This window comes from Cynocephalus volans, chromosome 7 (genome assembly GCF_027409185.1).
Source record: "Cynocephalus volans isolate mCynVol1 chromosome 7, mCynVol1.pri, whole genome shotgun sequence".
Classification (NCBI taxonomy): Eukaryota; Metazoa; Chordata; class Mammalia; order Dermoptera; family Cynocephalidae; genus Cynocephalus; species Cynocephalus volans.
This window is the reverse complement of record NC_084466.1, coordinates 126079316-126107235: the sequence shown is the minus strand read 5'-3', so window position 1 is coordinate 126107235 and position 27920 is coordinate 126079316. Positions and strand designations below refer to the sequence as shown.

At 36.7% G+C, this 27920-nt stretch overlaps 1 protein-coding gene and 1 non-coding gene across 4 annotated transcripts; one reads left to right on the top strand and one right to left on the bottom strand.

Annotated features, from left to right (window-relative positions):
- The first annotated feature begins 394 nt into the window (after positions 1–394).
- On the top strand, positions 395–27903 carry LOC134382554 (cytochrome P450 2C42-like). 3 transcript variants are annotated; one of them, XM_063103208.1, is made up of 9 exons: positions 395–562; positions 1765–1927; positions 2098–2247; positions 4561–4721; positions 5900–6076; positions 11805–11946; positions 13989–14176; positions 25866–26007; positions 27722–27903. In XM_063103208.1, the coding sequence occupies exons 1-9, from the start codon at positions 395–397 to the stop codon at positions 27901–27903; spliced, it is 1473 nt and encodes a 490-aa protein (XP_062959278.1). The 3 variants fall into 3 exon arrangements, with proteins under 3 accessions (XP_062959278.1, XP_062959279.1, XP_062959280.1); XM_063103209.1 differs by lacking the exon at positions 5900–6076; XM_063103210.1 differs by lacking the exons at positions 395–562; positions 1765–1927 and adding an exon at positions 576–600.
- Positions 20718–20824, bottom strand: LOC134382910 (U6 spliceosomal RNA). The gene has a single exon (XR_010024153.1). It is a non-coding gene; the product is annotated as a U6 spliceosomal RNA (small nuclear RNA).
- Positions 27904–27920: the final 17 nt, after the last annotated feature.

The window sequence follows — 27920 nt, the reverse complement described above, 5'->3', positions numbered from 1 at the left end:
AAAATGCTGATTACCCTTCAAGTCATAAATCCCCAACTGGTCATTCATCTGAGAATCCAGAATTCTGTGTCACTTTCTTGCATAAAGTAATTTACAATAGTGCTTCTCAATCATGTCTGCACATTGGAACCACCTGGGTTTGGGGGCATTTTTGTTTGTTTTATCAGTTACTGATATGTGGGTTTTAACTCAGGAGAATTAAACCGGAATGTTCCGGGTGAGCACTTATAAGGACAACAAGGTCATTGAATCAAGGTCCACTCTGCAGTGTGCAAGTGGATCTAGCTTATTGATCACTTTATTTGCCAAAGAGGCACACACTGAGTTAGAAGGGAGTGTTATAAAGGATTTGGTTCGCAAGCACCCAGTGTTGCAGTAAGAAAAGAAGGCGTCAATGGATACGGTTGTGGTCCTGGTGCTCTGTCTCTCCTGTTTGCTTCTGCTTTCACTCTGGAGACAGAGCTCTGGGAGAAGGAAGCTCCCACCTGGCCCTACTCCTCTCCCACTTATTGGAAATACCCTGCAGTTAAGTGTTAAGAACATCAAACAATGCTACAGGAATGTAAGTACACTTTATGATTCTGCAGTGTCTTGCCAAGGGTAAGTACATTTACCCATATTTTTAAGCAAAATATATTTATGGATGCACACTATTATAATATATCATTTTAAAGCAAATTACTACGTATAAACACTGCTGTTTCTGTTACCAATCTGTCATTGTCAGAAATAGCAGAGTGGCATAATACATTCTGTGAGCAGAGAGGCATTTAGGTCTTTGTATGGTAGAATTAAAATAATAAAGTGGCAAACTTTGGAAGTGCTGCTTTTCTTCTTCTTTGTTTTATGTCCTATTCCTATGATTTTTTTTTTTCTGAAGGTAAATGGTAAGGGAAGTGTGTGATATAAGATTTCATTCATAAAGTCATCTATTATATAAGTCATGTGTTTTATTCAGTATAGCCATGAAAATTGAACTGCTCTGAAGAACCGACATATGTGATGTCAAGGAAATAGCTCTGGGCTCAGAACCAGCTTAAGTGAATGAATTGGTGGTATCAGGATTCTTTTTGGTTTTGCACAAAGCTGCTGTCAGTGGCCAAAAATGCTGGAGGGTGTTAGAAATTGTTCTTCCAGGAGATGCTGCACGTTTTTGTGCTGCCTGTGTGGTGCTCACTCTTTCTGTGCTAGTAATACCATCAGGTCCCAGAGTGGGCTGGGAAGTAGAATCATTTAGAGTGACTTTAAAAGTATAGATTTCTACTGTTCATAACAGGGATACTGAGTCTGGATCCATATTGAAAGGGGTTTAAATGGGGTTCTGAAGTCATCTACTGTCCATTGTTCTCAACAACATGTGAGGGGCTCATAAATTGCTCAAGCATCACAGGTTGAATAAGCAGAGGTTCAAATTTGAGTCTTCTGTACAGAACCTGTGTGGCACCTAAAATGAATTTCGACTTTTCTGACCTCAGTTTCTCTGCTGGTAAAACAGGGCAAATTAACCTGATGAATGTATTGGCATGAAGATTAATTGCAATCTGTGTACCAGTTTCCTGGGCATTGTGTGGCATATCATAGGCCACCCATAAGTGGCAGCTACAACAATCACCTTCCTATTTATGAATGAATTTGAGAAATATTTGAAGCAGTATGTGGCAAATAAAAATAGAAAAATTACAATGATAATATCAGTCTGAATCAGGCACAAAATAAGGACCAAATAGTATCGTGTTTTGCTATTATCTACTTCTCCTTTTCTAGTTCTCAAAAGTCTATGGCCCCGTGTTCACTGTGCATTTTGGCATGAAGCCCGTCGTGGTGTTGTATGGATATGAAGCAGTGAAGGAAGCCTTGATTGATATGGGAGAGGAGTTTTCTGGAAGAGGCAAATTCCCAGTGGTTGAAAGAACTAATAAAGGACATGGTAAGTGCACAGGTGCCTCTGTCATTATTGGTAATGGTGGTGGGAGGACTTAAAACACAGACTCAAACATCTCCGCAGGCAGACCTTGGCCCAACCATGTATCTGCCAAGTGTCAGTTCACTCCTCCTTGCCTGGGATCTCCCTCCTAGTTTCTGCTCCCTGTCTGTTAGGGATCATTTTCAGCAATGGAAAGAGATGGATGGAGACCCGGCGCTTTTCGCTCATGACCCTACGTAATTTTGGGATGGGGAAGAGAAGCATTGAGGACCGTATTCAAGAGGAAGCCCGCTGCCTTGTGGAGGAGCTGAGAAAAACCAACGGTGGGTGCCTCATTGCTCTGTAGTGCTGACTTTAACAGACTGCTCTCTCCTGCAGTGACATCCTTGGAAACATCTCAGGAGCAGCTAGATCTTTCATTACAGGCAGTGGTGGTCAGCCCTCACGTGGAGGAGGGCTGCTTTGAAGCAGAGACTAAGGGAGCTTTTGTGTATCTGTATTGTGTGTGCAGGTACAATTGTGTGTAGAGTGTGGTTTAATCCTATTTTCTTCTGAACTTTGTTTCTTTGACTTCAAATCAGAAATCATAAAATAGGCTTGATTTAATTTCTGAAAGAATTAATGAGAACTGTTTCCCCCGTAGTACGCACATGGGTTACCTGTTCCCAAACATTTCACCAGAAAATACTTGGAGACCAGACATAGTGTGAATGACCCCATCACACCCTTATGTAGCTGGAACAAAGTCACGTATTATTTCATTCAATTGGGCTATATTTGTACCACCAGCATCACTGACATATCTGGGGGTTTCTTTCAGGGCGGTGCCTGTTCTGTCCACTAATGATGCCGTTTAGGGTTTTAATTGCTTAGGCATGTCTCACCACAATTCTCATCAGTTGTTGTTTCTCTGTAAAGACCACACTATTTAAAAGCAGCCAGCATAAATTATTTCTTGTTACCCACTAATTACTGTACTGATTTATTTATTTTGAGCAAATATATGCTAGAACATAATTTCTAATGTATGGTAATGGAAATTAAAAATATTTATTTAACTAGATTTCTACAATTATCAGTTACTCTTTACTATGTCTTCCGTAAGTGTAGCTTGGCTCTGTTTTCAATTTTCTTGTCTCTTTCCCTCATGTTCACTGGATTTTTAGTTAAATATTTATTGTAATTAATTTACTCCTGCTCCCAACTCTACTAAAGTATGAACTGTTTGTCGTAATGAATCTCATTATCAGCTTGGTTTTCAAATTCCTTGTTTTAAAGTTTTCTCTTCCAAATGAAGTGAAAGAGTAAAAGTCAGATCTTACCTGTGAATCACACACACACACACACACACACACACACACACACACACACACACACACACACACAATACGCACAGGCACACAGACACACATTCCCCCAAACAACCCTAATTACCCTCCTACCTAGTGGCTAAAATAAAACTTTTCTCATACCTCAAAGCCCTGACATTTTTAAAGAAACTTGGTGTAGAAGCTGCTAACTCAACAGGTTTCCTGCTGTTCAATACCCTACCATTTATTCAGAACACTTTTGATTCAAGTCACCTTTACTAAGGCTGTGTGAATTTCGGAGCTCTTTACATATAAAGTTCTTTGATCATTTGAGTATAAGTAATTCATTTTGTAGACTCAGCATAAAAAGGAAAACAAAAAAAAACAAACAAAACCAACCAACAAACAAACAAAAAACCCCCACTTTCCTATAACTTAAATTCTTAACCTGCAAAATGATAGATTTGGCCTAACTGATTGACAAAAATTTGCTAAAACGTAACATTATTTTGATGGCTATGCAGAACAATATCCCATAATATACAGAAGGGTAGCTTTGCGAAATGAATTCAATTTGGAGGATAATTGGAGATGATAGAAATTTACTTCCTGAAGAAAGGAATTCATTTTATTTTTTAACATTGAAATGATAAATAAGAAGACACCATTTATCACTTTACTTTTTAAATTTTCCTTACCTGTAATTTGAATTTTAAATAGAAATTTCACATTTCTTTTTTTTAGACAAACAAATCTATCTTATACTTACTGTTCATTTATATGAGTTTCTCTTTTAATATAACATGGATTCATTCTGCTTTTCATACTTCTTCTTTCAAATACGTAAATTCAGACACAGTCTCTCTCTCTTTAGTTCCACTCTCTTGGCTCAACACATGATTCTTTCAGCTATTTAGTATATGTAAACTGTTTCCAGGTCCTCAAGTATCCTCTCTCTCTTTTTTATCTCAAAGCTTTATGGTCTACAGACATTGCAGACAGAGGCGATTCTGCTTTGAAAATTTTAATTACTAGGTTTTTAAAAACTTTTTTATTTTCTTCCAAAATAACAGACACCTTGGATTAAAAGGGTATAAATAAAGGCAGGAGATGTGAATCGAGCATTTGAAATATCATTATTTAACTAGTGAGATTGTAATGGTCAACTGAAGTTTAATGTAAAGGTGACGTGTTCATTTTACGCATGCTGGATTCTTTTTTGCTCTTCAGGGAATTTATAGGAAAGAAAATTTCTAAATTTCCTTTACTTTTAATATAGTCAAATTGTTTTACATGTGCATGTTTAAATTGTTTTCAATTTTTTAGCTTCTCCGTGTGATCCCACTTTTATCCTGGGCTGTGCTCCCTGCAATGTGATCTGCTCCATTATTTTCCAGAATCGTTTTGATTATAAAGATCAGAATTTTCTTAACTTGATGGAGAAATTCAGTGAGAACATCAGGATTCAAGGCACCCTATGGATCCTGGTGAGGCCAAGACACTTTCTTTCTGAGAAACCACTAGTGCTCTTTTCTATGACTAGTCCAAAATTCACTGGACACCATGCTGTGGAGTGAATGTTTGCACACCACAGTCTTGCCTTAGCCTCATGGAGTGCACATCTGGGGAATACGTCCAAGCCACACTTTGACCCACAGGAAAACAAGCACACAAATATAGGGCTGTCTTTCAAGGCCATTAGATTCCTGGCCTGTGGTTTTTCCACTAAACACCAAAGCCATTTCTGTTAAGTAGTTTTTCAACTTTTCCAAGGATGCCTGTGTCACTCATTGGACATCCAGGCATTTTTTGAAGGCCTCCATTGCTCAGAAGGCTTGCAGTTCAGTGAACACATAGAGACTTCTTTGTCATACAATTTGGCAGAAATATTCTGATTTAGGAAGAGAATATCTCCTTCAAGGAGGGGGAATACTAGGAACCATAGAAGCTGCCGGGAAACACTGAGTAGGGTGGGGGTGTTTTATGCTTCAGCTGGGATCCCAGCTGACAAGGTAACTGCATTGGGAATGACAAAATAATTGGTTTTATCTGTATGGACCATAAACAAACATCACAATATTCTCCGTGGTGAATTGGCATGTCTTTCACTCAGCATAAGTAATAATTGTGTGTTCTTAGAGAAGTCACATTACTGCTTTGATGAATACATAGTTTGGTTTCAAGATATCTTGGAGCCCCTCCCATTTCTAAAATGCTGATTTTATTTCTGAGGCTGCTTGACAGAAATTAAAACAGCAAGGACTAGCTTTATGCTCTAAAGCAGGTTGGGCTAACTCCCTTATCCTCTATGTCATCTACAAAATATTAATCATAATCGTTCCCATCATTTTATATTTTCAGGCTGTAGGGCAGAATTGATGCAAAAAAATGAGGAAATTGATATAAAGATGTTTTTCTACTAAATAATTGATGTCTGAGTCTAGAAAATGGTTCTATCTTTGGTCTTATCAGAATTTTCTCTCTCTAATTATTCTATAGGCAAAGAGAATTACTCATGTATATACAATGTAAACTTCCCTCTCAAGATGGAAACCACATACATTGCTTTCATCTTTATAGCTATAATTTCTAAGTAGGGCTTGGTATATGGTATATATCTTCATTATATATTTCTCATTTAATAAATTATTGTTCTCTCTTTTAGATCTGCAATACTTTTCCTTCTCTCCTTGATTATTTCCCAGGAATTCATAACAAATTATTTAAAAATATTGCTAGTTTAAAAAGTTATATTACGGAGAAAATAAAAGAACACCAAGAATCTTTGGACATTAACAATCCTCGAGACTTTATTGATTGTTTCCTCATCAAAATGGAGCAGGTAAAATGTTAGTAGCAGCTCAGTCCTTTGATTTCTTGCACAATTTGGTAGTTTATTGAATAGTTCTGTCTTTACTAGGAATGTTTCAATTGTTGGGCCTGTAATGCTTTACAAGCATTTTAAGTGTACATAAAACTGCACTAAACATTGCAGAAAAGATATAATTAAATTGTTAAATAATTAGAATATATTGACCATGTTCTTTAGATAAAAATAATCTACTGGAGGAGTAACAGAATGCACACCTCAGATGGATGGAAACAATTGCAAAGAAATTAGAAAATACAAAATATCCTCTCATAACATGAAGACGTACAAGTGTTTTTTCCCTCTTCTGTATTTTGGAAAAATTTGAGTAAGAACTGGTTTTAATTCCTTTTAAATTTTTTTGGTGAAATTAAGCAGTGAAGTCATCTGGTCCTGGACCTTTCTTTTTCTTTTTTCTTTTTTCTTTTTTTTTTTTTTTGAGTTTTTGTTTACTAATTCGTTACTTGCTATAGGTGTGTTCACATTTCCATTTTACTTTGAATCAATTTGGGTAAATTTTTGTTCATACGAAGCTTTCCATTTATCTGGATTATCTAATTTGTTGATATACAATTGTTTATAGTATTCTTTTATGAGGATTTTATTATTATTATATTAGAAATTATAGTATCTTTTAGTTCTTAAAATCAGTAGTGATATCCCTGTTTTCATTTTTTATTTATTTATTGTTGTCTCCTCTTTTTTATTTAGTCAGTTTAGCTGTTTGTCAATGTTGTCAAATTTTTCAAAGGACCAGTGTTTGGTGTCATTCATTTTTCTAATGCTTTTCTCATTTTATAAAAATATCCTCTTTCTTCTGGTGGCTTTGAGTCTAGATTGCTGTTTTTTTGCTAGTTCCTTGGTTGTAAAGTTAAGCTGTTGCTTAGAGGTACAGTCGATATCTGGTATTGTTCCAATCTTATATTTTTTTATTGATGTTTTGTCTAGATAGTCTATCCATTATTAAAAATTGAGTATTCAAGTCTCCCACTGTTTTTCTATAACTCTCTACTTGTCCCCTAAATACTGTCCATTATTTGCTTTATATATTTGGGGGCTCTCTTGATTGATGCATATACATTTATAATGTTATATCTTCTGGATGAATTCACCCCTTTTCCAATATAAAATTACTTTTCTTCTTTTAAAAATTTTCGCTTAACATCTCCATGTTTGATATTAGGATAGCCATCCCAGCTCTGTTCAGCTATAATTCACATGCAAAAAAAATTTCTTTTTTTCACTTTTAACTTTTTGAATCTCTGCATACTAAGTTAGTTTTCTATAGACAGTACGTAGTTGTTTTATGTTTTTAATCTGTTCTCTTAAGATGTGCATTTTAAATGGAAAGTTTAAGCAATTTACAGTTAAATTTATTAGTTATATAGGAAAACTTATTTGAGCTGTAATGTTGTTTCTATGTGCCTCATATAATTTTGATTTTAAATTTTCCAATATTGTTTTACTTTTTGTTTGATCAATTTTTTTCTAGTAAACTTTTTTGACTCATTCTTGATTTCTTTCTTTGCATATTTTAATTTTTTCAGTAGTTACCATAAGGATTACTGTTTACATCCTAAATTTATAACAATCTAGTTTTAATTAATAGCAAATTATCTTTAAATTATATACATTAACTCTGCTTCCATCCAAATCCATTCTCCTTTTATGTTGTCATTATCACAAATTGCAACTTTATACATTGTGTCCCAGTAACACAGTTAGGTAATGATTGTTTTATACATTTTTAATAATCATAGAAAAACTAAAAAGAGATTCCCATCAAAAACCACAACAATATAAGCTTTTATATTTACCTATATATAGGTATCTTTAATATTTCATACTTAGTAAGGACTTTTAGTTCTTACTATAGCTTTTATTTTTTTTCTAGTTTCATTTTTTTTTTTTCAGCATGACAGCTGAGTTCCTTTAGTATTTCTTGTAGGAAAGATCTACTAGGGAGGAATTTTCTTACTTTTAGTTTTATATTGGAATGACTTAATTTCTTCTTTATTTTGTAAGGAGAGGTTTGCCAGATATAGAATTCTTGGTTGATAGTTTTTTCTGTTAGCACTTTAAATATTTCATTCCAATGATTTTTTTTATTTCATTGTTTTTTAGGAAAAATCAATTTTTACTCTTATTGAGGATCCTTTGTATGTTATGAGTCACTTTCTTGCTGCTTTCAACATTTTCTTTTTGTCCTTGATTTTGGACATTTTAATCAAACCATGCCTTGTTATGAATCTCTTCGGTTTTACCATTTTGGGAATTTATTGAGCTCCCTAGTTGTGTAGATTCATGTCTTTCATCATATTTGAAAAGTTTTCAACCTTTATTTCTTCAGATATTTTTCTGCCCCTTTTCTCTCTACTCTTTCAGGAGCTCCCATAGTGTGTATATTGGTAGATGCGATGGAATTTCGTAGGCTCCTAGGCTTTGCTCATTTTTCTTTGTTCAGTTTTTGTTCTACCACTCCATCTGGGTAATTTCTGTTGTCCTGCCTTTATATTTGCTACTTATTTCTTCTGTCTACCCAAGCCTGCTGTTAAATCACTTTGGTGAATTGTTTTTTAAACTATTGTCTTTTTGCTCCAAAATTTCTATTTCTTTAACTAATTATTTCTTTCTTATCATTGATATTCCCAACTTTTTCATACATTGTTCTGATTTCCTTTAGTTCTTGTATATGATTTCTTCCAACTGTCTTAAAATATTGACATTTGCCTTAGGGGTTTTACTTAGTAAGTCTAATGCTAAGATTCCTCAGGAATGGTTTCTGTCAAATTCTTTTTTTTTTTTTTAGCTGTTAATGGGACATATTACTTGTTTATTTATCTGCTGTGTAATTTTTTATTGGGAACTGGATTTAATATATTATAACGTATTAACTCTGGAAATAATATTTTCTTTCTTCTTTAGCAATTGCCATTGTTACTTGATGTAGTCTGCAGTCATCCCTTTATTTAGTGACTTTCCAAATTAATTTGGCAAATACTTGATCACTTGAATCTGTTTTCTTTTTTGTCTCCCATTATTCAGTGACCAGAAAGATATCCTTATGTGTTTAGAAAAAAAGAAAGAAAAACAGTCATATTGCCTTTTTAAAAAAATTTGTCTCTTGAAATCCTCTCATCCATTATCACTGTGGAAGTTGCTTTAGCCCACAGGGATTGACACATTGGCCAGCCTTTGTGCTAGCCCATCACCAATCCTTGAGCCTGCATAATCTGTGTGATGAAACTATTTTGTGAATCTGGGGTCTGGTCAAGTATCCAGGAGAGTGCTTGATGAAAAAAGTGTCTTGTAATTTTAAGTAAATTTCGCATCTCACAGATAGGCTAACTTTCCTCACATACAACCTCCATGAAATGCAGTTTGGAGGACAGTGTACTGTGCTGCTGTCTTGCTGTGCAACTTGCTCATCCCAAGCTGGGCAACAGGAAACTTAGTTTTCAAAAAATCAGAATTCTGTCTGCAGACATTTCATAGATATTTGAGGCAAGCTATAACCTTGAGGTCAAGGTTTTCAGAGAGGTGCCAGTGGAACCTCAATATTTGCTCTCCTGCGCCAACTTGAGATCATGCTCCCTAAATTGTTGCACAGTGCTCCTGCTCCAAGACAGCCTTGGCAAAAGTGGGCCCAGGTGCAGATTATGTGTCGTACCTTGATGACTTAAAGTTCAGCAGCATTTACATGATGCCGACTCTGGAGACATGCAGAATGCACCAGTTGTAGGGCCACAGCAGCCTCCATCTAGATTTCAAAAGATGTCATGGACAGCTCATGCACCCAGGTAGAGACATGTAGCAGTGGTCGAGCCACAGCAGAGAACCCCTGTGATAGTAATGCCTAGTGGAGCCATGCGAACAGAGCCACTCCTAAGACTCTAGGACTGTAGGGACACCAAGATGCAGCTCTAGGCTTGGAAATATGCAGGTATGATACTACAGCCTGTGCGAGCTGCTGGCACTGAGCCTAGCAAAGAAATAGGAGTGGGGCTATGTGAATCCTTGGGGGCCCTACCCCTGCCTGACTGTGCCCAGGATGTGAGATGTGGTGTTAATGGAGATTACTCTCTAGCTTTAAAACCTAGTGCTGTTTTCTTTTTCTTTTTCTTTCTTTCTTTTTCTCTTTGTTTGTTTGTTTCTTTCTATCTTTCTTTTTCTCTTTCTTTCTCTCTCTCTCTCTCTTTCTTTCTCTCCCTCCCTCCCTCCCTCCCTCCCTCCCTCCTTTCTTTCTTCTTTCTTTCTTTCTTTCTTTCTTTCTTTCTTTCTTTCTTTCTTTCTTTCTTTCTTTCTTTCTTTCTTTCTTTCTTTCTTTCTTTCTTTCTTTCTTTCTTTCTTTCTTTCTTTCTTTCTTTCTTTCTTTCAACAATATTCATGGGATATAAAGATAATTGTCAACCCTCCTGCCCATGATGTGAGGGCCAGATCCATACTGGTAACATACCCATTACCAGAAATTACTATTGTAACCATTGTCCACACCCAATTATCCCCCAACCTCCCTTCCCCTTCCCCCTCCCCACCACTCCAATTTGTATCCCTAGGAATGTTCCCTCCCTGTGTTAGACCACAGCACTACTGTGGTCTTTCTTTCCTTCCTTCCTTCCCCTCTTAGCTCCCACATATGAGCGAGGACATGCAGTATGTATCCCTTGGTGCTTTGCTTGTTTTGCTCAACATAAGTTTCTCCAGATTCCTAGTGCTATTTTACCTATTGAGTTTTGGGCTTCCTTGTAAGTAGCTGACCCTTTCTTCTTGGATGTTTCTCCCTTTTAGAATGGAAATGATTATCCCATGTTTGTCCCTCCATTATATTTTAGAAGCACATAACTGGCTAACTCTGTTGATTTAAAACTGGAGAGGAATTAGCCTCAAGATGAATTGTGCCTTGAGTCTCATACACATCTGATATAGACAAGTCTGGACTTGGGACTATGACTTTTTGGACTGTTGGGATAGAATAAATATGTTTTTCATTGTGAGAAGGGCATACATTTGGGGGCCAGGCATCAAATGTTATACTTTAAATGTGTCCCCCATAGTTTATGTTTGAAAACTTAATCCCCAAAGGAACAGCATTGGGAAGTGGAGCCTAAGAAGTAAGTGATGATTAGTTCATGAGAGCTTTGTCCTCATAAATGGGTTAATGTAATTTTTGAGGGAGTGGGTTTGTTGTTAAAGTGAGTGCAGCTCCATGTTGACCTCTTTTGCTCTCACCTTCTCTTGCCCTTCCACCTTCCACCATGGATGACGCAGCACAAAGGCATTCACCAGAGGCTAGCACCATGCTGTTGGATTTCCCAGCCTTGAGAACAATGAGAAATATATTTATTTTATTAAAATAAGTTATCCAGTCTGTGATACTCTGTTATAGCGACACAAACAGACTAAGACAGGGCACCATTAGGCTTCTGCTTATGTTTTTTTGGAAAGAAATATGCTGCATGGCACACCTGGCGGGGAAAAGTCACATAAATGGAATCTTTTGGCAGGCAAAGAATAAGGGGTAGGAAATAAATTTTGGGTCAATTGATCTACAGTCTCTGCCATACTATAGAGTGCTTTTTCCTGACACTGCACTCTTCAGTTTCTGTGTTTGCTAACTATAACAAAATTTGTTATTTTGAATTCACTGTAATTAAATACTTTAATAAATAATTTTTCAGATAGTGTCTCAAATCATTTCTAGGAAAAGCACATTCAGCCATCTGAGTTTACTATTGAAAACTTGATAAGCACTGTAAGTGATTTATTCATTGCTGGCACAGAGACCACAAGCACCACTCTGAGGTATGGACTCCTGCTCCTGCTGAAGTACCCAGAGGTCAGAGGTATGTAGACTGGTGATGAGCAGAGTGAACTTCAGCAAAGATGTTGGGAAAACACTGTTACTTTCCTCCATCCTTACATTTAGAGAAGGTTCATAATTAGAACGCCTGTGCCAGCAGTTGCTGTCTTCATAGAGAACAGATCAAAGGGCGACAATTAACTCATCAGACAGGATGAAGTTGTAACCTAATTGTCACAACAGGAAGATATATCGAGGAAGAATAGCTAATCTCTCTCTTAATAACCCTACAAGTTTCCATATTTGGAAGCAGCAAGTGCTCGAGAAGGTAGAGAATGAGGCTCTTCCTGTCCAAGTTCCCTCCATGACTCCTTTTATCCGGTAACTAATTTTTTCCTACAGGAAAAGGGAGGCTCATTCTCTAGAGAAACTGAGCCTAAGAAGCCCTATACTCAGGGACACTGGGCAGTGAGAGAGAAATAGTGAGGTGTGGGCTGGAAAGGAAGGTTTGGTAAGAGTCCTGTGCTTGAATTCTGAGGCTCTTAGCTTTTCCCTCCATCTCTCTTCTGGAAATTCAGCAGCCAGACTTATCCTTCCAAGAGTGAATAGTTCTAGAGAAGAGATCATGGTATTTTGCCATCTAAATAGAAAATTCTTGCCAACTTCTCAGCACAGTGAGTGAAATAAAATTATGCTCCCCAAGACACAGGAGTATATAATTTCAGAACAACAGAATTAAAGAGAAAATCCAAAAAATTTTTGCAGAGATATATCATGTCATGCCTAAAATATTAGGATTCAGACAGCACCAGAATTCTCAAGAGTAACCATTGTCCTGAGTATTAGGAATAAATGAATTTTCAGACTTACACATTTACACAAAACTTTACCTCCTATTTTTACTTTTTCTAAAAATTACTGGAAGATGCGCTCCATCCAGTATGATGGATGAAACCAAGTCAGAGTAAGTCATGGGCTGCAGGAATCAGGAGGCCTCATGTAGTAGGATGCGAATGTCAGGGAGGCTGCTGGTCACCAGGCCTAGAAAACACCCACCTCAGAAAGGACCAGGTGGACAATGCAGGTGTGAGGACAGACACCAAGTACGAAGGAGAAGTGATGGATTTTATGAGGTTTCCCAATAATTGGGAAATTGTTACCAGGAGTTTCAAAGATCTACCTGAGCACTTGTGAATAATTCTAACTTGGGAAATAGAAAATTATGATTTGAAATAAAAAGACAGATTAAGTTCAAGAAAATACCATGTATAAAATGTAATCACACTTTACTTATGAGGGAAGAACTTTTTTTGTAGTCAGAATGATGTAAGTAATGACCAAAACTTGTAGTCTACATATATTCTGGAAAATGGAGTGAGGGGAAGTACATGAGTGTGTGTGTCTCTGTGTGTATGTCTGCGTATGTGTGAATATCTGTTGGTGTGGGTGTGAATATATGGGTGGAGATGAAGTTGAATTCTCAACCCTCATAGCAGTAAATGGTTAAATCTTGTCTAAAATGTTTAAGCAAGAAATACAGAGTTGTTATTTAGAAATATGAATATGAATTTCAGAAGAATGTTCAAAGTGTCCACATTTGAGAAGTAGGGAGAAGAAAAGAGTGCCATTGCAAATTTTACACACAAACACACACACACAGACAGATGCAAACACAAAAACATATACCTTTATAGATCATTACAATTTAATTTTAAACCCCATATATCATTTTGACATTAATTTAATATTAATATTTGACTCTTGTTTTACTTTCTGCAAGACCATGATTTTTTAATTAATTATTTCCCCCTTATTTTGGGGAACATTTTATTCTTTTTATATTAGTTATCATTTATGGTAATTTATAGGTACATAACAATGTATCATAATACCTAATTGGTAGGACAGTGATATGTATATATATGATGGCAACTCTCTTTACATGTCTAGGTGTACATCTGGGCGTATAACTCATGTTTATATTGCTGTTGGGACACCTTTATCATGATTCATGTTGCTGTGACTTGCTATGGCAAATGTGCCATTTATCTCCTTTTCCATTAGTTCTTACTTGTGTCCTATCAGCTAAAGTCCAAGAAGAAATTGACCGTGTGGTTGGCAGACACCGGAGCCCCTGCATGCAGGACAGAAGCTTCATGCCCTACACAGATGCTGTGGTGCATGAGATCCAGAGATACATTGACCTCGTCCCCAACAGTGCACCACATGCTGTGACCCGTGACATTAAATTCAGAAACTACCTCATCCCTAAGGTAAGCTTGTTTCTCCTACACCACAACTCAATGCTCTTGAAGTTCCCAAATTGACAGTATCAATACAATTCTCTACCAGTATGAGATAAGAGCAGGGAAAAACTCATATGTGTAGTAGCATAATGGACTTTGTGCTGTTTAGAGTTTGGAGTTCTAAAGCTTCATAACAGGTCTTGGTATCTGGTAGTATGTGTCTTTCAAATCTGTTCTTCCTGTTTATTGATGTTTTGGCCACTCTTATGTGTTTACATTTCCAAATAAATGTTAAAGGTGACAGTCAATTTTATAAAACTTTCTGCTGGGGTTTTATCAGGGTGACATTAAATCTACAAATCAATTTGGAAAGAATTGACATCTTGACACATTGAATCTTCCAAGTCCTGATTGTGTTTATGCTCCCAATTTATTTGCATTTCATTTATTTTCCCAGTAATTTTGTGTTTTCAGTAAAGAGGCTTGCAAATCTTTGTTAGATTTTTCCTAGGTAATTACCACCTTTGTTGTTATAACTTTTTATTGTTTTCTTATTATTTTAATTGACACATATTTCTGAGGTTCTTTGTGCTATTTCGACGCATGTGTAAATGAATGCCCTTTTCATTTCTGTACCTGGTATATGGAAATATAATTGATTTTATCATCCTGATTACTTTATATCCACCAACTTTGCTAAATTTACTAATCGTTGGCAATGATTTCTCTGTTGATTCATTGGGAATTTCTATGTATATTATCCTGCTGTCAGAGGTATAATTTGTTTTGTTTCTTATTTTTCTAATCTATGGACCTTAATTTCTTATTTCATTATTGCACTGGGTAGGATTTCCAGGATAGCTTTGAACAGAACTAGTAATAGTGGGCATCTCTGTTTTCTTTCTGATCAGCAGAAATGGTGGAGGTCTAATATCTCACTATTGAGAATGATATCTTAAGTAGAGTTTGGTAGATATTCTTTATCAGATTAGGGAATTTTACTGTCTTCTGTTATATTTATGTGAATTTTTGTCATAAAATTGTGTACAACCTTATCAAATTGATTATCTGCCTCTATTGGTATGGTTGTATATATCGGGCTCAATTTTCTCAATAAATATACATATTATAAGTATATACACATAGCAGGATTTCATATGCTACATATTTGTTATTCAGGACTTCTATATTTATATTCATAAAAGACTTGGTCCATGATATTTTTCCCTCAAAATTTCTTTTTTTTTTTTTTTGGGGGGGGGGGAAATGGGCAGTTTATTTATTTTTTTATTTTTATTTTTTTATTTTATTATTATTTTTTAAAATTTTATTTTGTCGATATACATTGTAGCTGATTATTGCTCCCCATCACCAAAACCTCCCTCCCTTCTCCCTCCCCCCTCCCCCCCAACAATGACCTTTCTGTTTGCTTGTTGTATCAAATTCAAATAATTGTAGTTGTTATATCTTCTTCCCCCCCCCGGTTTGTGTGTGTGTGTGTGTGTGTGTGTGTGTGTGTGTGTGTGTGTGTGTGTGTGAATTTATATATTAATTTTTAGCTCCCACCAATAAGTGAGAACATGTGGTATTTCTCTTTCTGTGCCTGACTTGTTTCACTTAATATAATTCTCTCAAGGTCCATCCATGTTGTTGCAAATGGCAGTATTTCATTCGTTTATATAGCTGAGTAGTATTCCATTGTGTAGATGTACCACATTTTCCGTATCCACTCATCTGATGATGGACATTTGGGCTGGTTCCAACTCTTGGCTATTGTAAAGAGTGCTGCGATGAACATTGGGGAACAGGTATACCTTCGACTTGATGATTTCCATTCCTCTGGGTATATTCCCAACAGTGGGATGGCTGGATCGTATGGTAGATCTATTTGCAATTGTTTAAGGAACCTCCATACCATTTTCCATAGAGGCTGCACCATTTTGCAGTCCCACCAACAATGTATGAGAGTTCCTTTTTCTCCGCAGCCTCGCCAGCATTTATCGTTCATAGTCTTTTGGATTTTAGCCATCCTAACTGGGGTTAGATGGTATCTCAATGTGGTTTTGATTTGCATTTCCCGGATGCAGAGTGATGTTGAGCATTTTTTCATATGTCTGTTGGCCATTTGGATATCTTCCTTAGAGAAATGCCTACTTAGCTCTTTTGCCCTTTTTTTAATTGGGTTGCTTGTTTTCTTCTTGTAACGTTGTTTGAGTTCCTTATATATTCTGGATATTAATCCTTTGTCAGATGTATATTTTGGAAATATTTTCTCCCACTCTGTTGGTTGTCTTTTAACTCTTTTAATTGTTTCTTTTGCTGTGCAGAAGCTTTTTAGTTTGATATAATCCCATTTGTTTATTTTTCCTTTGGTTGCCTGTGCTTTTGGGGTCATATTCATGAAGTCTGTGCCCAGTCCTATTTCCTGAAGTGTTTCTCCTATGTTTTCTTTAAGAAGTTTTATTGTCTCAGGGTGTATATTTAAATCCTTAATCCATTTTGAGTTGATTTTAGTATACGGTGAGAGGTATGGATCTAGTTTCATTCTCCTGCATATCGATATCCAGTTATCCCTGCACCACTTGCTGAAGAGGCAGTCCCTTCCCCAGTGAATAGGCTTGGTGCCTTTGTCAAAGATCAGATGGCAGTAAGTGTGTGGGTTGATTTCTGGATTCTCTATTCTATTCCAGTGGTCAGTGTGTCTGTTTTTATGCCAGTACCATACTGTTTTGGTTATTATAGCTTTGTAGTATAGCTTAAAGTCAGGTAGTGTTATGCCTCCAGCTTTATTTTTTTTTGCTGAGCATTGCTTTGGCTATTCGTGGTCTTTTATTGTTCCATATAAATGTCTGGATAGTTTTTTCCATTTCTGAGAAAAATGTCTTTGGAATTTTGATGGGGATTGCATTGAATTTGTATATCACTTTGGGTAGTATGGACATTTTCACTATGTTGATTCTTCCAATCCAAGAGCATGGAATATCTTTCCATCTTCTTGTATCCTCTCTAATTTCTCTCAGCAGTGGTTTGTAGTTCTCATTATAGAGATTTTTCACCTCCTTGGTTAACTCAATTCCTAAGTATTTTATTTTTTTGGTGGCTATTGTAAATGGGCAGGCTTTCTTGATTTCTCCTTCTGCATGTTCACTATTGGAGAAAAAAAATGCTACTGATTTTTGTGTGTTGATTTTGTATCCTGCTACTGTGCTGAAATCATTTATCAATTCCAACAGTTTTTTTGTAGAGGTTTTAGGCTGTTCGATATATAGGATCATGTCATCTGCAAACAGGGACAGTTTGACTTCATCTTTTCCAATCTGGATGCCCTTTATTTCCTTCTCTTCTCTGATTGCTCTGGCTAGTACTTCCAACACTATGTTGAATAGGAGTGGTGAGAGTGGGCATCCTTGTCTAGTGCCTGTTCTTAAAGGAAAAGCTTTCAGCTTTTCCCCATTCAGGATGATATTGGCAGTGGGTTTGGCATATATGGCTTTAATTATGTTGAGATACTTTCCCTCTATACCTAACTTATAGAGGGTCTTTGTCATGAATGAGTGCTGAACTTTATCAAATGCTTTTTCAGCATCTATAGAGATGATCATATGGTCCTTGTGTTTGAGTTTATTAATATGGTGTATCACATTTATTGATTTGCGTATGTTGAACCAACCTTGCATCCCTGGGATGAATCCCACTTGATCGTGGTGAATAATTTTTCGTATGTGTTGCTGTATTCTGTTTGCTAGTATTTTAGTGAGGATTTTTGCATCTATATTCATCAAGGATATCGGCCTGTAGTTTTCTTTTTTGGTTATATCTTTACCTGGTTTTGGTATCAGGATGATGTTTGCTTCATAGAATGAATTTGGGAGATTTGCGTCCGTTTCAATCTTTTGGAATACTTTGTAAAGAATCGGTGTCAATTCCTCTTTGAATGTTTGGTAAAATTCTGCTGTGAATCCATCTGGTCCTGGGCTTTTCTTTGTTGGGAGCCTTCTGATAACAGCTTCAATCTCCTTTATTGTTATTGGTCTGTTCAAATTTTCTACATCTTCACGGTTCAGTTTTGGGAGCTTGTGTGTGTCCAGAAATTTATCCATTTCCTCCAGATTTTCAAATTTGTTGGCGTATAGTTGTTTATAGTAGTCTCGAATGATTCCTTGTATTTCAGATGAATCAGTTGTAATATCGCCTTTTTCATTTCTAATTTTTGTTATTTGAGTCTTCTCTCTTCTTTTTTTGTTAGCCATGCTAATGGTTTGTCAATTTTATTTATCTTTTCAAAAAACCAACTTTTTGATTCGTTGATCTTTTGAATTGTTTTTTGGTTTTCAATTTCATTCAGTTCTGCTCTGATCTTAATGATTTCTTTCCGTCTGCTAACTTTAGGATTGGATTGTTCTTGTTTTTCTAGTTCTTTAAGGTGAAGTGTTAGGTTGTTCACTTGCCATCTTTCCATTCTTCTGAAGTGAGCATTTAATGCAATAAATTTTCCCCTCAATACTGCTTTTGCAGTATCCCACAGGTTTTGGTATGATGTATCATTGTTTTCATTAGTTTCAATAAACTTTTTGATTTCCTGCTTGATTTCTTCTTGGACCCATATGTCATTAAGTAGAATGCTGTTTAATTTCCATGTGTTTGTATAGTTTCCAGAGTTTTGTTTGTTATTAATTTCTAGTTTTAATCCATTGTGGTCTGAGAAGATACATGGGATAATTCCAATTTTTTTGAATTTATTGAGACTTGATTTGTGACCTAATATGTCATCTATCTTGGAGAATGATCCATGTGCTGATGAGAAGAATGAATATTCTGAGGTTGTTGGGTGGAATGTTCTGTAGATATCTGCCAATTCCAATTGGTCTAGAGTCTTGTTTAGATCTTGTGTTTCTCTACTGATTCTTTGCCTAGATGATCTGTCTAGTATTGACAGTGGAGTGTTCAGGTCCCCTGCTATTATGGTATTAGTGTCTATTTCCTTCTTTAGGTCTAATAGAGTTTGTTTTATAAATCTGGCTGCTCCAACATTGGGTGCGTACATATTTATGATTGTTATGTCTTCTTGATGGATCAGTCCTTTTATCATTAAGTAGTGTCCCTCATTGTCTCTTTTTATGGTTTTTAGTTTAAAGTCTATTTTGTCAGATATAAGAATAGCCACTCCAGCTCGTTTTTGTTTTCTGTTTGCATGGTAAATCTTTTTCCGTCCTTTCACTCTTAGTCTGTGTGAATCTTTATGGGTGAGGTGGGTCTCTTGTAGGCAGCATATAGTTGGGTCCTGCTTTTTGATGCAGTCAGCCAGTCTGTGTCTTTTAATTGGGGAATTTAAGCCTTTTACATTAAGAGTTGTTATTGAAAGGTGTTGATTTATTCCTAGCATTTTATTGGTTGTTTGGTTGTCTTAGGTGTCTTTTGTTCCTTGCTTTCTGATTTACTGTTTGGTTTCTTTGTTTGTTGGTTCCTTAGGTTGTAGATAGTGTTTTTGTTAGCTTGTTTTCTCTTCATGAATGCCATTTTTATTGTACTAGCGGGTTTAGATTTTTCTTAGGTTTTTATGGCAGTGGTAGTTATTTTTCAGGAACCAAACCCAGTACTCCCTTGAGGATTTCTTGTAAGGGTGGTCTTGTGGTAGTGAACTCCCGCAGTTTTTGTTTGTCTGAGAAATATACTATTTGCCCCTCATTTTGGAAGGATAGCCTTGCAGGGTAGAGTATTCTTGGCTGGCAATCTTTGTCTTTTAGTATTTTGAAAATATCATCCCATTCCTTTCTAGCTTTTAGGGTTTGTGATGAAAAGTCTGATGTTAACCTGATTGGGGCTCCCTTATAGGTGATTTGATGCTTCTCTCTTGCAGCTTTTAAGATTCTCTCTTTGTCTCTGAGTTTTGCCAATTTGACTATGACATGTCTTGGAGAAGGCCTTTTTGGGTTGAATACGTTTGGAGATCGTTGAACTTCCTGGATCTGAAGATCTGTGATTTTTCCTATACCTGGGAAGTTTTCTGCCACTATTTTGTTGAATATGTTTTCAATGGAATCTCCATTTTCCTCCCCTTCTGGAATACCCATGACTCGGATATTTGAGTGCTTGAGGTTGTCTGATATCTCTCTCAGATTTTCTTCCATGTCTTTGATTCTTTTTTCTTTCTTTTTGTCTGCTTGTGTTATTTCAAACAGCCCATCTTCAAGTTCAGAGGTTCTCTCTTCAACTTCGACAAGCCTGCTGGTTAAACTCTCCGTTGTGTTTTTCATTTCGCTGAATAACTTCTTCAGTTCAGCAAGTTCTGCTACATTTTTTTTCAGGACATTGATTTCCTTGTATATTTCCTCTTTCAGATCCTGTATACTTTTCCTCATTTCATCATGATGTCTAGCTGAGTTTTCTTGTATCTCATTCAGTTTCCTTCGAATTATCACTCGAAATTCCTTGTCAGTTATTTCAAGGGCTTCTTGTTCTATAGGATCTAGAGTATGAGATTTATTAACTTTTGGTGGTGTACTTTCTTGATTTTTTGTATTTCTGGTGTCTTTTTTTTGGTGTTTATTCATTTTGGCAGGGGGTTTCAAAAAATATGGAATGCTTCACGAATTTGCGTGTCATCCTTGCGCAGGGGCCATGCTAATCTTCTCTGTATCGTTCCAATTTTAGTATATGTGCTGCCGAAGCGAGCACTCCCTCAAAATTTCTTATCAGATTTTTGGTACCAAGACAATGCTATCCTCATAAAATTAGATGAGAAATGTTCCCGAGTGAGGGCCTGTTTTTATTACCTTCACCTTCCCCCAGTCTTCTGTTAGTGGACACTTAGTTGTATCTTTGAATGCATAATGACTTTTGGTTAAGTACAGATATTAAGTATGAAAAAATGCAGAGTTTCAGATGATACTTATCTTCTTCCAAAGAGAATTCATCCCTTTCACATATGCTGTCATAATGATGTAACACTTCCCACCCTTATTTAGTACTGGACATGATATGAACACAGTAGGAAAAAAGGAAAAAAAAATAGACTGTAGGTGTTAGATTAACTTTTGGAGGGTCTTCCATCTCTGGAATCTTGAGACAAATTTTTGTATTAGCAACATTACACTACCTTCCAACACATGGTTTCTGTGTTTATCCAGATGTTCTAGTTGTTATGCTATAAGTTTCTCTAATCCACTTGAAGCGAAGATATATATTAAAATGAAACACAATAAAACTAAACATTGTATTTTCATGGGTAAAAAGGCAGTGAATCTAGTAAGGTTGCAATTGCTAATGTCATCCTGTGGGGAAGATGGAATTATCAGTTGTCCAAGAGGTAATGGGACTTGTCCTGATGATCACAGATTTGGTACAAGGGTTAGGACTTCAGATCCCTCTGTTTTCACCAAAAGACAAAACCAGGAGAAGACTTTTCTTCCATAGTATTGGGGTCTGAGGGTAATACTGATGAAGATTGTTACTCCTCCTATTACTAACTAAATGGGAATCAGGCTGAGGAATCAGGCAAAGATTGCGAGTCTCCCCCATCCACCTCATCAGATTTGCGGAACATTATACCTGCTGAGCTCAGCCATTAACCCCCTGCATAAAGGCTCCCACAGTGTCTGGTGTCTTTTGAGCCAGAATATTAGAACCCCAAGGTAATGACCTGTGCATTCTGCACTGGATAGCCCAGTATAGAAATATGCAACTCTACATGGCTTTTTCTACCATCTTAGGAATTAGATAAATGATTTCTTCTACCAGTGGCTGGAGCCAATTATCTAGGTAGAAATAATGGTCTAAGAAAGGACTTAGCAAACTTTTTCAGTTACGGGCCACATTGTAAATATTTTGGATTTTGCAGGCCATGGGGTTTCTGTTGCCCTACTGAACTCTGTCATTGTAGCATGGATGTTGTCACAGAGAGTGTGTAAGCAAATTAGGATGGCTATGTTTCAATTTTTATAGAAACTGAAATTTAAATTTCATATAATTTTCATGTGTCAAAAATATTATTCTTCTTTTGCAATTTTTCAACGTGAATATTCTTAGCCTATAGCCTATACAGAAACAGACAGCAGGCTGGATTTGCCTATGTGGTTTGTGGATGCCTGGTATAAGGCATTCCTGTCCAGTAGAACTTTCTACAGTGATGTGAGGTTGATTTTCACATTGTGTCCTATCTAATGAAAATTGTGAGTTTTCTCAAAAATTGGAAAATTTTTACTAGGAGTTTTAAACATCTACTTGACATCTTCCTGATATAAAATCATTATTACTTGTTTTAAAAAATTGAAAGGAATAATTTTTAAAACAAAGTTCTATGCCTTTAATATGAGAAAAGTAGAGCATGAAATTTTCCCTCACATTTGTATTTTATAAACATTTAAATCTAAATAAAATAAATAACATATCAATATACACATATAGGTGTATACATAAAAGTGTGTATATATTTACTTAATATCTGTCTATCTATCTACCTCAATACCCATCCTGTGTGTTCCAAGATCAAGGATTTTTCTCCTACATTATAATAATACCATGAACACTCAGGACGTGTCATTCACACAGTAGTATTTTCTAATACATAGTCTGTAACTTTTTTCTAGAACATTCTATACAGCTTTAAAAAAAAATAGTATCCAGTCAATGAATAAACATCGAATTTGGTTATCTTGTTCCTGTTTTCCTCTGAAATCAGGAACACATACATTTCCCTTGTTTGCTTGTTTTATATCAGTAAGTTGAACTTTCTGAAGAGTCTGGGTCACTTGCCAATTAAAATGTTTCTCAGAATGTGCTGCAGTGACACTTATGGGGGAGACATCCAGGAAGGCAGAAGAACAGGCCAGCCACCCACCCACAATCCTGCCCCACCCATGTAGAACCCAGGATCTTGCATCTCACCATTACCATGAGACTTCACACAGCTTCCATGGAGGTGATCCCGAACAGCCACCATCATAGCTACTATGGTTGCAAGGATGGCTCACAGCCTTAGTAACATCCATAACCACCATGCAAGTGGCCCACCACATATTTGTCTTTGTTGAGAAGGAGAGTCACTGAAGGAAGCTGGAAAAAGAAGAAGTCTTCCCCTCATAGTCCACTCCTGAGTAATAGAAGAAGCAACGGATCAGCCAGATGACCAGCAATCAATGTAGAGATACTCGAAATCTGAAAAAAATCAGAAAGTATGACATGGCCAAAGGAATTCAGTAACTCTCAAGTACCAGACTGTACACTACAGGGAACCCTTGAAATGACTGAAAAGGAACTCTGAGAAATTATCTTAAGAAAACTCAATGAGATAGGAGAGGACTCTGTAAGACAACACAATGAAATGAAAAAAAATATCCAGGATACGAGGGATGAAAATTAGAAAGAGATTAATACCTTAAAAAAAAAGCTCAGCAGAACTTCTGCAACTGAAAGTCACATTCAATGAAATAAATAATGCAACCAAGAACTACAGGAGAAGATTAAATCAAGCATAAGAAAGAATTTCTGAACTCAAAGATGGTCTTAATGAAATAAAGGCAGACCAAAAAAAAAAAAAAAAAATAGAAAGAAGGAAAAAAGATTTTAAAATGAAGAACCTTTAAGAGAACTAGTAGACAGTCTTAAGTGCACAAATACCTGAATCTTGGGTGATCCTGATGGGGAGGAGAAAGAAAAAAGCATTGAAGATCTATTCAATGAAATAATCATGGGAAACATCCCAGACATAGGGAGAGACCAGACATTCAAATCCAGAAAGCTCAAAGATCTCCAAACAGTTTCAATCCAAAAAGATCCTCTTAGAGACACATTATAGTCAAACTGGTAAATCTCAAAGACAAAGACAGAATCTTAAAAGCAGCAAGAGAAAAGCATCAAGTTACTAACAAGAGTCCACATCAGACAAATAGCAGACTTCTCAACTGGAACTCTATAGGTGAGAAGAAAATGGGATGACATATTCAAAATACTGAAAGAAAAAAACTGTCAGCTAGGAATACTATACCCAGCAAGGCTATCCTTCAGAAATCAGGGATAGATGGTGTGTTTTCCAGACAATCAAAACCTGTGAGTGTTCTTTACCACATGACCAATCCTGCAAGAAATTATCAAGGGAGTACAGCATCTGGAATCCAAAAAACAATAATCACCACCACAAATACACAAGTAATAACAAAACACACTAATAAAACAGAAATGCAAATGTGAATGATGAAAGAAACTAAATCTTAGCACCTCAAAAAATCCATGAACATTGGACCAAGAATCAAAGGAGAAGAAAGGAACAAATTATAAAACATGTACACAAAAAGCCATAAAATGCTAGGAATAAGACAGTACCTCCAATAACAACCCTAAATGAAAATGGTTTAAACTCTGCACTCTTCAAGCAACTCATCTCACCAGTAAAGATGCACACAGACTAATAGTGAAGGGATGAGAAAAGATATACCACACACATAGAAACCAAAAATGAGCAGAAGTAGCTATTCTTATGTCAGATAGAATAGACCTTAAGCCAAAAACCATAAGAAGACAAAGAAGGCCGTTATGTAATGATAAAAGGATATATTCAACAAGAAGACATAACAATCGTAAATATACATTCACCCGACACTGGAGCACCCAGATATATAAAGAATAAAGTATTAGATCTACAGAAAGAGGTATAGCCCAATGCAATAATAGTGGGGTACATGTACATACCCCTTTCATCATGGACAGATTATCCAGGTGACAAATCAACAGAGAAACACAGGATTTAAACAACACTTCACACCTATTGGACCTGGCTGATATCTACAGAACATTTTATCCAACGACTAGAGAATAGACATTCTTCTCATCAGCACGTGAAACATTCTCCAAGGTAGACCACTTTAGGTCACAAATTTGGTGTCAATAACTTAAAAAAAATTCAAAATCATTTCAACTATCTATTCAGACCACAGTGTCTTCAATATCGAGAGCTATCCAAGAGCTCCTCTTAGAAGGTGAAACTCATTTACTTTCCTCACCTGCCAGGAGAAAGGTTCCTGACTCCACAGCTCCACCCACCCAACTGTTCAGGTTTTATTTGGTGATCCTTTCCTGAACTGATGATTCTAAACAAAATTATCTGAAATTGATGATTTTTCTAACATTATCATCCCTTCTATGTTTCTAAGTTAGGATTAGTTTGTAATGAAGACTATTTTGAAATTAAGACAAACAAACTGCATGACAATGATAAACACTCAATATTTTCAGACTTGTTTCTGTAATGGTATTATCATTCTAGAACAAGTCATTTGTAATGAGATCAGAAGCTTATTTACCAAATCTCTATAAACAGATATATTTCAAGTGCCAGCAGAGTCTTCCATTTTAAACCGTAATCTTCATATGATGTATGTGAAAACTGAAGTGAAGAAATAGAGCAGCAAGTAAGGACAGACAACAATGTCACAGCTTGATGATAAGGAGAACAGATTTAGAAGATTTGGCACCAAGGGCCCATGTACTCAGTACTTCAAATGCTATTGGAGGCCACATGAGCAAGATCACTGCCATTGGCCTTAAACTCATCTCATCCCTGTTTACGATGTGGTATGTCTGTCTGGAAATGTTACTACTCTTCTTTGGACATGGGTTTTCTCATCTGTAGACTAAAGAGAATGGACAAAGTGATTTTGATCATTCCTTTCACATCCATGACTTTTAAAAAATGACACAGTTTAATTATGTCTGTTCATTCCAGGGCACAACCATATTTCCATCACTGACCTCGGTGCTACATGATGACAAAGAATTCCCCAACCCAGAGATGTTTGATCCTGGACACTTTCTGGATGAGAGTGGCAATTTTAAGAAAAGTGACTACTTTATGCCTTTCTCCACAGGTAATAGAAATTCACTATCATTTGTACAACAGGAGACAAGATTACTTTTTGAGATCACTTGGAACTCACAGGGTGCCTCCTCTGGGCTGGTAGAATTGTTCTTTGTACTTGATCAGAAGCACCATTCCCAACACCCACATTCTTTCCCTGCTCATGATACATCGTCATTCTTGGGCAATATTAATGGGGAGTTGACCGAATCCTTTCAAACTGAGAAAGTTAGAGTATAGGCTGACTGAATTCTGAATGTAGATGCTTCATTGATCTACCCAAGAGCTCCTCTTAGAAGGTGAAACTCATTTACACTTTCCTCACCTGCCATGAGAAAGGTTCCTGACTCCACATCTTGTAGTGTTGTCTGAGGGATGTAGCTCACCGTCCCCCTCATGCCATGCTGAATTTTGAGGGTACAAGTATCCACAGGCATGGAATAGGTACCAAAGGGCTTCACACAAATTAGGGAAGCAGATGAGTAAAGAGATCATTTAATCCATTTGAATAAAAGCTATGAGAGAGGAAAGCACCGGGTGCTGGTCAGATAGTGGTAGGGTAGAAGGTACCTGCTGTTTGCTCTTTCATACCCCACAGAGAGGCATAACATGGAGTAGCAACATTCTAATAGCAGAAATGACATTTGAGTTGCCTCAAAGAGGGCAGAGAGAATGGGAAGTAGAAAAGGCAGGATATTTTGAAGGAGATAATGAATGACAGGAGTAGAATATTTGCTCTAAATCAAAAACATCAGAACCTCTTCCAAATAACCCAGGGGGTCAGAGGAACACGGGGAATGTCACATGATGACCTGCAAAGCTTCCAGAGCACCCTGCTGTTCCTCCAGTCTTGATCATATATCTTGGGTATTCGGTCTCCACCCCTGTGATATGTGTGCTAAGTCTCTGGCCATGAAATCTGCTTCCTTTCTTCTGTGACCATTGATGTCTGCTTTATATCTAGTACTGTGGATACCAGATGATGAGGACAGAGACCTCCACTCCCTTCAAGAATTTACATTTTAGCACAATAGAGTTATAAATAAATAGAGAATTATGACTCCTGGTTATTTATGTTTCAACAGGAGCATGAATTTATGTTGAGATAACCATGAAAGGGCAAGAATTTTTAGCTTGAGGGGATCTTGAAGAGTGTAAAGAGGAAATGAAATTTCACCCAGAAGCTGAATGTAGTATGAGAAAAGTATGTCTTGGCAAGAAGGACCAGCATGAGATAAAACGTGAAACTGCATGGCATGTTAGCGATTGATTAATAGTGTTCATGGCTACAGCTGAGAATAGAGGGTGAAAGAGTGGAAGGAAGGATCACGGAACTTCAGACTGAGAACAGGATACATACTGTGGTTATGTTTCTAGAAAAATATAGATGGAAATTCAAAATATCAAAAAATCAGTTATAAAGAGGAAATACATAATAAAGTGCTTGGGATCGAGCTGATAATAAATATTTGTTGTGTGGTGCCTGTTAAAAACAGATGTTAAGTGGATAGCAAGTGTGTACGTCCTGTGTCCATTTATCTCTTCAACCATTCTTCCAACCATTCTGCCTTCTATCTACCTATCCAGTAATCCACGCATCCATCTACCCAATCATTCATCAAACAGTTACTAAATATTCCTTTTCCGACTGCCACAAGCACAGTATTTGTCACAATCACAGTTACACACAGAAAGTAACTACCCTCTGTGCTTGTTATTTTCAGGCAAACGGATCTGTGTGGGAGAGAGCCTGGCCCGCATGGAGCTGTTTTTATTCCTCATCACCATTTTACAGAACTTTAACCTGAAATCTGTGGTTGACCCAAAGGACCTTGATACCACCCCACCTAACAGTAGATCACTTTCTTTGCCACCCTCATACCGGATCTGCTTCATTCCTGTGTGAAGAAGGGCAGACTGTCT